The sequence below is a fragment of the Drosophila teissieri genome, chromosome 3L (genome assembly GCF_016746235.2).
Source record: "Drosophila teissieri strain GT53w chromosome 3L, Prin_Dtei_1.1, whole genome shotgun sequence".
NCBI lineage: Eukaryota > Metazoa > Arthropoda > Insecta > Diptera > Drosophilidae > Drosophila > Drosophila teissieri.
This window is the reverse complement of record NC_053031.1, coordinates 15910890-15921561: the sequence shown is the minus strand read 5'-3', so window position 1 is coordinate 15921561 and position 10672 is coordinate 15910890. Positions and strand designations below refer to the sequence as shown.

At 39.2% G+C, this 10672-nt stretch overlaps 1 protein-coding gene and 1 long non-coding RNA gene across 3 annotated transcripts; both read left to right on the top strand.

Annotated features, from left to right (window-relative positions):
* Positions 1–2604: 2604 nt before the first annotated feature.
* Positions 2605–3623, top strand: LOC122617761. Of its 2 annotated transcripts, none has more exons than XR_006325966.1 (3): positions 2605–2696; positions 2748–3222; positions 3281–3623. It is a non-coding gene; the product is annotated as an uncharacterized LOC122617761 (long non-coding RNA). The 2 variants fall into 2 exon arrangements; XR_006325967.1 differs by having other exon boundaries at positions 2618–2696; positions 2775–3222.
* A 4321-nt stretch (positions 3624–7944) lies between these two features.
* On the top strand, positions 7945–8701 carry LOC122617612. Its single transcript, XM_043793537.1, has 2 exons — positions 7945–7995; positions 8055–8701. Exons 1-2 carry the CDS (start codon positions 7945–7947, stop codon positions 8556–8558), a joined length of 555 nt encoding a protein of 184 aa, XP_043649472.1. The 3' UTR covers positions 8559–8701.
* The last annotated feature ends 1971 nt before the right edge of the window (positions 8702–10672 follow it).

The following is a 10672-nucleotide window of genomic DNA, read 5'->3' as shown; positions in this document are numbered from 1 at the left end:
ACAACTTTGATATACTCTTTTCTTTTTTGCGAAATACAAATCTAGTAAAGACTTTAACATATAAATAATAATAATCCAGTAAGCAACCTTATGTAAGTCAAACACATTAGCAATTGGTAAAAGCAGTTTAGAGGTAAAGCTAAGATTTACTTATTTAAAATTTATTATTATCTTTCTTTCATTATGTTTTCTTTATTTTAATTATTCTTTTTGTTTATTGAATGTCTTAAACTGACAAATTTAGTAATATTTATTATTTTTTTAATATTTACTATTTGCTAATTTAGCCGAATCTAATTCCACCTAACAAGAGTAATACCCTACCTTTTATGGCAACCCATGCACTCCATGGGCTTCTGCGACACTTGAGCAAAGATTGAAGTGCGATCGGCGAAGAGACCAAGAAAAGAAAAGGGACTGAGAAGGGCTCCATATGTACCCCAAATATCGTACACAATGCAGATTTATAGTTAAGGCTAAAGACAACAACTGCCGGGAATCTGCGAGGAGCCGAGAGTAAATTGGGTTAAAAGTACAATTGTCATTTAGCCTCTAATTGGAGGCGTGTGCGGACCAGTCCGCTGATTGGATTTAAGTCCCCTAACTCTGTCACTTGGCCACAGGGCACAAACAAATCAATTCCAATCCACAAACCAACTTATGTGCATATAACTCCTGCACAATGGGCTACTGTTTTGCTTTCGGCCAGATTCTCTAATTGCACAGGAATAAATGCAATATTTTTGGTAGTAACCATTTGCAGCCATTGGGTAGTTGAAGTCCTAAACGCTAGAGGTTTGGCCATATTGTAATATTTTTAATCGGAAGACAATTAAATGTTTGCTTAATCAGCACTTATAGAAATGAAATGAAGTATGAATACCATATATGTATATAAATACATTGCAATGAACAGCACTCTCATTATAATCTAATATGTGTTTAATCTCTGATTTCCCATATTTATTAGTTGGTGCCCACCACAATATTTTATATTATTCCTTAACTTAGATTTTTAGCTGTTTTTTATTTGTGTACTTTTGAGCAACTCCCAGCTTGACGCGTGCCCGCCTGGAGCTTTTCCTCCTGACGAAGCAGGATCTTTGGATCTAGAACTCCATGCAACCATCCAGTACAGTGCCGCAGTCTTTTGCCAGCTGTCGAGGCTTCTGCCCCTTTTTCACGTGCTTGCAGCCGGTGATCTTGTGCCACTTGATCTGCTCCTTGCTTCGCCAGCAGCCAATACTCGTGGATAGATAAGCTCCCAACTGCTTTTTCGCATCCCCAGCTCGCTTATGTAATACTAGACGAAGACGACTCCTCCTCGGCAGCGCAGCGAATCTTGCTTTTCGCCGGAGGGCATTTCGACTGGTTGGGGCAGCTTGTTGCTTTCCTAGTTTCCATGGCGTGCTGCCTCTTGATAAATTGTATTCCTCCAGGAGCGGAGTACCAAATGCCAAGGGATTAGGCTTACGGCGCTGAATATTCCAAGTAGGGTGAAATGGCAGATAAGAGAGAGAATTAAAGTACGGGAGTATTAAGATTAATATAGAATTTTTTTACAAGCAAATTACATTTTATTTAAGGAATCATAAATGTAATAAATTGCTTATTCATTACAAAAATGTATATATTTGAGGATTAGGATCTACAAGAAAATATATAAATAAATAAATGTTATATTTTTATGTTCGTAATTAATAATAAAGTTTTTATGTTCGCAAAAAAAGAATGTTTTTATTTACGCTTGAGTTATACATAAGATTCTTTTCTATCTTTGGAATATTATGTATATTATGGCGCTACTCCAATATTTTAGATTACAACTTACAATGAACGCCCCCCCATTCGGGCTTCAAACGCTCCACGGCTTACGCAACAGCTGTCAGCAATAGGTTCAATTGTATTTTTAGCTTTGCGCCTCGGTTAAGTAGGCATTTTGCCTCATGGGGGATGGGGAATAGGAGCAGGGGCGTAGAGGAGGGGCAATGTGCAAAGGGGGCACAATTGCACGGGGCAATAATTTATTTGCAGAACAGCCTTTTGATGGAGCAGCAGCGGCACATGAGCCACAACTAGAAGAGCAGCAAGTGGCGGACACTGGGGGCAAGAATAAAAAAGTTGCACTAGGAAATAATAAATTATGGATATTAGGCAGAGGAGTCGACTATTTGATATCTGCTAGGCCATACACATACACAATGCTAAACGCCAGGAAAGCAAGTAACTATTATAATTAAATTGTAGTAATATTAAGTGCAGATTTAGTGATGATTTAATTTAATCTAAGTGAATGAAAATTAAATAAACATACAATTATTAATCTAAATAAATGAAACTTAAATAAGCATACAATTATTTCTTTTAGTTGGTTAAAAGCTTGAAAGTAGGAAAAGGACTCGTTGACGCCATTAATATTCAACAATAACTAAAATCGAAAATCAATGTTCAATATAAGATAAATCTATGGTTCTACGGTATAAAGTTAAAAAGTTAAAAGTCTAAATCATATTGAGAACACCTGATGCTTTTAAAAAGTGTGTAGCTTATAAATGCCTAAAGCTTAAGTAAATAAAAAATATTTATGCGGTGAAAGCTTAGATAATAAATTCCAAAACAGCAATCCAACACTGCTATGGAATCCCATTCAAAATATTTCTATATTACAGATCCATAGTAAATCGATTAACTAATATGTAAGTAAATATGTATTCCTATTCCACTGGCATATACCCAAAGCCACCCAGCAGGGTGTCCATGCATTGTCACTAAAGTTGGGGCGTTTCTGGGGCTGCCTTGGGGGCTGTGGAAAATGGAGGAGCGACAAGTGCAGCGCTGCGAGATTACACACATTTGAGTGGCGTGCTGGAAAGTCTTCTGCAGCCCAACTCCCTCTTTCAGGAAAAGAATTACATTTAATGTGGCCCCAGGGCAGCTGGCAAAGTGTTCTCCGGACTCTATGGACTCTCTGGGACGTGAACCGAAATTATCTAATTTGCAAAAGTTATTGCGATTAATTGGGCGTAATTATTGCGTGTCGTTAGCCGAGGCTAAATGGCGCCTTTTATGCAGCCATCGTAATTATTTTCCTCCTTTCTGCATTTTCCCGGGTTTTCGCCTGCACTCTGCTGACCACTTGTCAATTTTAATTGATTGTTAATCTGGGAGGAAGCCTGATCTTGACTCCTCGCCAATTCCCCTCTTTTCGATGGGGTTAATCTTGTAACGTAGCCAGTTAATTGTATTAAATACGCTCCACGGCATTGTTGTCTTTTTGCAGAGTTCTCCGTTCTGGCGTTCTGGAGTTAATGAACCACTGATGATCAAGGATAAGCACCAGTATTGTGGACATGACAATTAGTTTGAGTTGGCTTCGCTTTTTGTTTCGCTGAGCTCTTTATTGTGGCGGCATCTAAATATAGACGATGGGGGCCCATAAAAATCAGTATTGTTTAACACATACATATGTGCAGTCGAAGCTGCCGACTTAACCAATTGATTGCGGATAATTGCAAAACCTACATAGCAGAATAATGATGTAAGAACTTTGGATCAATGATTTTAAATCTGTCTGCTTTTTGAGATTGTATTGGCAAATACATAATATTAATTTTGATAAAGCATTCACTATCCCAATGACTCTAACCATAAATTTACGCTTTCCACCTGCTCCAAAAAGATAAACCAACATTCGGGAAACAGCTAACACTGAGTATCTAGGATACCAGTTTGGATAAAACTACCATCCAGTGTGGGAGTAGCCCAAGGTTCAACCTCCTTGTCACTCAGCTGGCTTGCCTTACATTTGCCTCGGACCTCTCTTGTGATTGTTATTAATGATGGACATAAATCAATTGCCTGCAAGGGGGACTTCGACGAGGTGGAGCAACCGAAAAGTTCTCCCACCTCACGTATCTGACCAGACAGTCAGTGGGGGCCAGTCAATTATGCCAATTGCTGGCCCCAAAAACATACGAGTATCTCTACGCGCACATGTGCATTTGTATCCGTATGTCCATGTGTCCACATGTCCATATGTCCATGTGCAACGGTTATTCGGTGCTGCGCATGCGCACCACATGAGGTCTAATAAAAATTAAGCGCGTGTTGCATTTGTTATTGTCAGCGTTGTTGTTGCAGCTCACTTGACCAACAAACAACACGTACGAACTGCGACGCGTGACGTGGTGGAAAAGCAACACTGTTAAACAACAAATTATCCACTAAATTGGGGACTTTGATTTTCGAGATTCAAGCAGACATAAATTGGCAAATTATGACTGTGCAGACTTATTAATTATTTTAAAAAATTAATTACTCTTTTAAAATATTTAAAATATGATCTGGAAGAAAAAACTTGTGTGATAAAGTTACGAGACTTTCATATTCCAAACGCCAAAAGTTCTCAATGAAGTACGTCTCGTTTTTAAAGGGCTGATAAAATATTTAAATTTTTCTGGAAAATTCGAAGTTTCAAAACCACATTTGTAGGCAAGTGTCGTTTGGCACTGCCACTTGTGGCACGATCACAGTTACAGCACACCAACACAAGGGCAACAACTTTCGCATTAGGCCAAATCAACAACATCGGCAACAAATACGTTGTAACCTGCCACGGAAGCCGCGTCGCCTTCTCAACTTGGCCTGCAACGTAGGAAGCCAAGCCAAGAGGCACTCGTACACTGAGAAAAGTATTCACAATAACAAAACAAATAAAGCACAACTGTAATATCAGTTGATCATGAAAAATGTTCTAAAACACCTATGATCACCAAAGAAATACATACTTTACCAAATACTTTAAAATAGTTAGTTAGTATTAGTTCTTAAATACTTTAAAAATAGTTAACAAGTTTGACATGAATTTTCGCCTAATCGTTTTTTATATTTTCCCAGCACATCATACATAGCATGATAATTTTGTTCACTGTAGTCAAAATAGGCAACGAGAAAAAAGCCGAAGCAGGCCTTGTGGCGAGCCTTTAACATTTGTTAAAGCCACGAGTGCCATTCGGCCTCTTTGGGCTCTGTGCATGCTGCAGGTAATTTTCGCAACTACGCAATTGAGTTTTCCATCGCCCACGCCACGCCCTCCGCCCCCTGCGATCCGCTGCAGCATTCGCAGCTGGTTTATGACGACTTTTGTTGCGGTTCAAGTTGCCACAGCCGCCTTGTCACCTGCTGCACCGACTACTCAGCTATTTGGGATACTGTGACTTACAAAAATCATATCGTTCTTTAGTATTTTCAAAAAAATATTGCTTACGTTTTCAAAGGTTAGGCCTTTTGTTTCAGTAAGTCTTATGTATTTCATTTTAGCACCAATCAAAGGATTTCATCTTAGTAAACTAACTTTTTCTGTCAATTTTGCTATCTTAGCCTTATTAAATATTATATAATAATAAAATGCACATATTAAAGAGTATGTCTAATTCTGCGTTTAAAGCTGAAACTTCCCGTTTATTGCTGACTTGGTTTAATATTGTATTTTACTCACCGATTTTTGGCGCGCAAAACTTCAGGTTTCGTAATGTTTTTGTTTTTCGGGCGCTTTTCTCGATTTTCGTTTGGGTTTGTGCCAAGGCGTTGTTCGCTAGTTGCTTTCTGGGCTGATCTGCGTCTGGGCAACGACGCCAATCTAGCTGCATGAAATTAATTGAAATACGTTACATTAATTACACCGTAATTAAATGTATGATTTATACAGCTAAGATCGCTGCCCAGGTCCCGATCCCATCGCCGTGTAGGTGTTCATTAATGGTTGACCGACCTGTCCGCTCTGCTCGCTGCGATTTCAGCGGTTTCTGCGATTTCTGCGATTCATGCTAATGCCTGTCACCTGCTTGACCACTTGGCTACTTGGCTATCTTGGCTATCGCGGAGCCAGCCAGCGGAGTGTTCATTAATCTGGGCTAGGAAAGCCGGCGAATATGCTTACTTTGTGGACGGCTTAATGGTTTCTTAACTCGTTGTCTTTAATATTTCGTCATATCTCTGGCTAAAGGTACACAACCAATACGTTTTTGAATTTGGTGTTTACATAAAATATAACATTTTCTTATATTATTTTAAATGTTTATGTTGCAGACAAAAAGTAATGTATGATCATTAAAAGCCTATAGAGCAGGGTTTTTAAAAACTAAAAAATACATTTTTATTAGATAGTATCAGGTAGTATTAGTTAGCATTCATATTCACTTTAAAAACATCTTCTCGTAGAGATTGTGAGCCTCGTCTATGTATATCTTCGTTCCCCAAGTGTATCCCCAACTAATATCTTTGATTGACAGTGCAGGCGGAGCTCGGAATCTTTGGCCCCCTTGCTCGGTTGGGGTTTTGGGGCGCTGATCCGAGTCAAGGCATCATCTAATGTCATGCCTCGCCGAGGACAGCGAACTGTCACTTGATGTTACGGCAGTGTGCTGCTCCATTTGACAAAAGGGAAAACTACGAACTGTCGACTCCTTGGCAGTTTTCCGTTTTCGTTTTGGCACGGGGCGCAGGCGCAGAATCCCAAGCACACTTTTCCCCATTTTCTAGTTGGGCCGTAGAACATGTGTTGCATATTACTTGGAAAATGCCTCGAATTGTTTGCGGCTTGCAGATGGCTGTCTGCAGCGATGCCCCTTACTTGAGGGGTATATATGCTTGTCTGATATTGAGAAAGATAAGAATTCTATACCCCAATGATTGTAAAATAAATATAATATTTAATAGAAGTTTTAATATTTTTATAAAATGAATTATAATGAATGAAGCGTTCAGGAAAATGTATTCAAATCACACGAGGTACCAGAATTTCGTTACCTCCCTTTCCCAATTTTTTTTGGGGCGGAATGGGTGGATAAAGCCGTGGCAAGACCCCTTGAGCAGCAATGCCAAGTTGAAGTGACGTTTCCATTTTTCGGAAAATCCCCTCTCATTTGACTTTTCCTATTTTTAGGCTGTGGCAGGCGCGGGCGCGTGGTGTCCCCTATTTCTGTGCCTCCTGCCCCCAAAAAAATGGAGCCGCTTTTCCCCTTGTTGGATCTTGAATGAATTTGTTATAAATATAAACTATCTCGCCCTCTGCTCTGGCACACACTTTCTGGGGAAATCCATCCGTGAAAATGTAAAATATCTCCTGCTGAGTTTAGTTTTTCAGGCGATGCGCACTTTTTGTGTTAGTTGTGTTGTATTTTGTGTCTTTTGTCTACACATTCTCGGGTCGCTTCTGTCTTTTGTTTATAACTTTTCAATTAATGCTTTATTATCGCTCTTTTTTGGGGGATTTTCCCCCAAATTTCGATGATGTGTTGATGGGACTTCGGTGGAATTTTCGGGGCCACCATCTGGCGGGGGAAGGTGAACTGAAGGCGATTCCAACAAATTGAATGGTTTTAGTTGGACTTTCAACACGCCATATGTACTTGGACTAGGCAACTGATTGATTACCGCTTATCTTATCTTTTCATTAGGCATTAATATATACTTAAAAAGCGCTAAAAATATGATGGAATTTCTGGTTAAATGGCAAATATGTATGAACTAGCTAAAATGTATTAGACAAGTTCAAGGTTTTGCAATCGCGTATTTTTCCGCATAGCGTGCTGTTTAACAACTGTTTACATAGAACAACAATGTCTATAAAGGTAATACCAATTTTCTATAATACAAACATATGTTATTACATTTAAACAATGTCATTACAAACTCAAATGCTCCATAATATAGCCATATATTAGTTATTTATAACTGTGGATAAGGCCGCCTTGAATTCAAGCAATTCAATCTTAACATGTATGTATATTGTTCGAATACAGAGATCAGAATCATTAAATACATTGTAGCCTTTGGACCAACAAGATCGTTAATCAAGTCGTACAACATGAATTTCGCGTGCCAAAAAATCAGTAAAAATGTAATAAATAAGATGAGCTTGCTGAAGCCCATCAACAGTTCAAAATGAAATGGGTAGTGATAATAGTACTGCTCCAACTGCTGCAAAAAATAAAGGTAATTATGGAATATAAGCCATACATTTATTTGTAATCCCAATACCCAAACTTCAACAGTGCGAGCAGTCCTATGAGGTTACCAATGAGAGGCTGGAGCCTTTCGAGGGCGATTCACAAACCTTGGTGTTCTTCGATAGCTTGAAAACTGTTGGCCGGGAGAGAGCTCTAAACGGATCCTTCAAGTTCAGCGGCGAGATGAACAACGATGACTTTAAGGTGTCCGTGGAACTCTATTCAAGTCCCAATGGCGATGGGGAGTTCAAGCGAATGGTCATGGATGTGCCGCAAACCAGCATTTGCGACTGCTTCAAGAAGTTCTATGTCCAGTTTGTGCAACCCTCTCTGAAGTCGGGCGAAACCACCAATTTTCCCGTTGTCGACGATGACTTCTGTCCAGTTCCCGAAGGCGAGTTCTACATTAAAAACGTCCTCTTGAACACGCAGGATTGGCCTTCGCAGGTTCCTCGAGGAATCGTCAAGGCCATCATCACATTCTTCAGTGCTGGCGAAAATGTGGGAGGCCTAATAGTGGAGGTCAAAATCGAAGATCGACAAAGTTAGAATTACTAACTTCAATTACTAACATGTCATGTAATGATGTAAACGAAATATTTTAAGTATTAAAGGAAGTTATAGAATGTAGATTAGGCGTTTTACACAACTCTAAATATCGTACAACAAAATAAATGTCTTTGAACGCTGAATTTCTTCTTGGTTTGGTTTCAAATGTAATTTGCAATTCATTTTCCATAAATATATTTGATTAAAACATCCCACAAGTGACAGTGAATGTGTGAAATCATAGATTCCGAGTGTCAAAAAACAATGGTATTCAATTGTCCACGGTTCATTTGCACCACCTGCACGACCTTAAGAACTATGACCCAATTGTGTCAGAAAATCAACCACAAAAGATATAAAATTTTCAATTGTTGAATCGAATCAATAGAGTCGCAGTCCGCTGTGGTCAACTGGTCACCTGGTCACCTGGTTGCAGTTGCGGTAAGGTGTCCATTCGGACCCCTGCAGATCGTAAACAATACAGCTCGATGGAGAGACACGATTGAAGCCAACTGACAAGCGACTTCATATGACACCTACATCACGCACCCACTCCCAGAACGCTTTTTCCAAAGGCCCCTTTCAATTTATGCAAAGCACATCGAGATCGATCGGAGTTACTCAATTAAGTGCCAACAATTTGCTGCGAAGTTTTCAATTTCAATTGCCCCGGCCCGGCCAAGGAAACGTGCCACATGTTGCGAGTCTTTTTTTGAGGGGGACTCCAGCAGGTTTTTGGCTCTGGCTCTCCATGCGCTAATTTGAGCAAATCAAACAAGACTTCACAAAAAAGATCCAAAGTGGTTTTCGAAGTTGGAGCCAACCAGTTTTGATCGCTGGCTGCGTGCAGTTTTTGTGGCAGCAGCATGAAAAGAAAAAATCAAAGCACCTGCCACAATTGATTAAATCGCAGCAATTCATTGTTCTCTGCTATAAACGAAGAACACATACTAGTTACAGATTTCAAATATATATTAAAACTTTAAAACGCTTAAAAATCGAATCCGAACTGATGATAAATTGTGCAAGAGGTTTCAACTGCGCATTAAAAATATTCGTATGATATAGGATCGAAAACCCAGTTTCTGCTACATGGATAGACAAGATTTTATGACCTCTTCAATACTGAAATATCTGTTTGATCTTCGGATCCACATACCATATAATATTCATAACTGTGTTCATATTCCACTTTTATACTCTTTTTATTGCAGCAAGTGTTCGAGGTTTGGTACTCTGTCGGATCTCGAGACTCATGGGTGTTCTTTTCACGATCATGAGGGTTTCTATTTGCACACCTAACTCGCTTAGACACTGTGGCTACCAATCGATTTTCCACCTACTCACTCCCCTTGGTTGTGCATAATTTAAGTTTTGCGCAATAAAGTTTTTGGCACGTTCTAAAAGTGTTAATTGGATTTTTTGGTCAGGCCCACACAGCGATTTGCATACAGCAAATCGGCAAACCGAGTGGGCTGATGTCGATCAATGATTTGATCAATGTTGAAAGGCTCCTGTATATTTCGCCAAGGAGGCGGGGATTCGACGAATGCAAATGACCCTCATTAGTTAATGGATGTCGATATCCAAAAGTTGTGTTGCCAGTAGCATTTAGTACATTAAAAGCTAAGCATTCAGTACATTAAAAGTTAAGCAAAGAACTAAAGATGAATTATTGAAGTCTTTTCGTCGTAAATAAATGTAATTACTTCTCTGGGCGCGATCGCTTACAAGGAAGTGATAAACGAATAAATTTATATCTCCAAGAGTGTTTTATTATTTGACCATAAGAAGCTCAGCAAGTTTAGTGTTTTCTACAAGAATTTTGAGTGCGATCTCTATGTTTTTTATAGGGGATTTGATTATTTCCAGAATTTACACAATCGTTTTAATGACAGCCAAAGCAGGGTCATAAAACTGTTCGAATCTTCGGATCCAGTACACAGCTGCCTCTTTAGAAATGAAATCAGCTTGTACAAGTTGTTTTCAGCAGAATTATGGCATCTATTTCAAGGCCCAAGAATGATTGCCCCTCGACAATGATTAAATATTTGAGACTTTTGTATCAGACCCCCCAAAGAAATGATGGGGCGACGAGACTGGAACAATTTTAT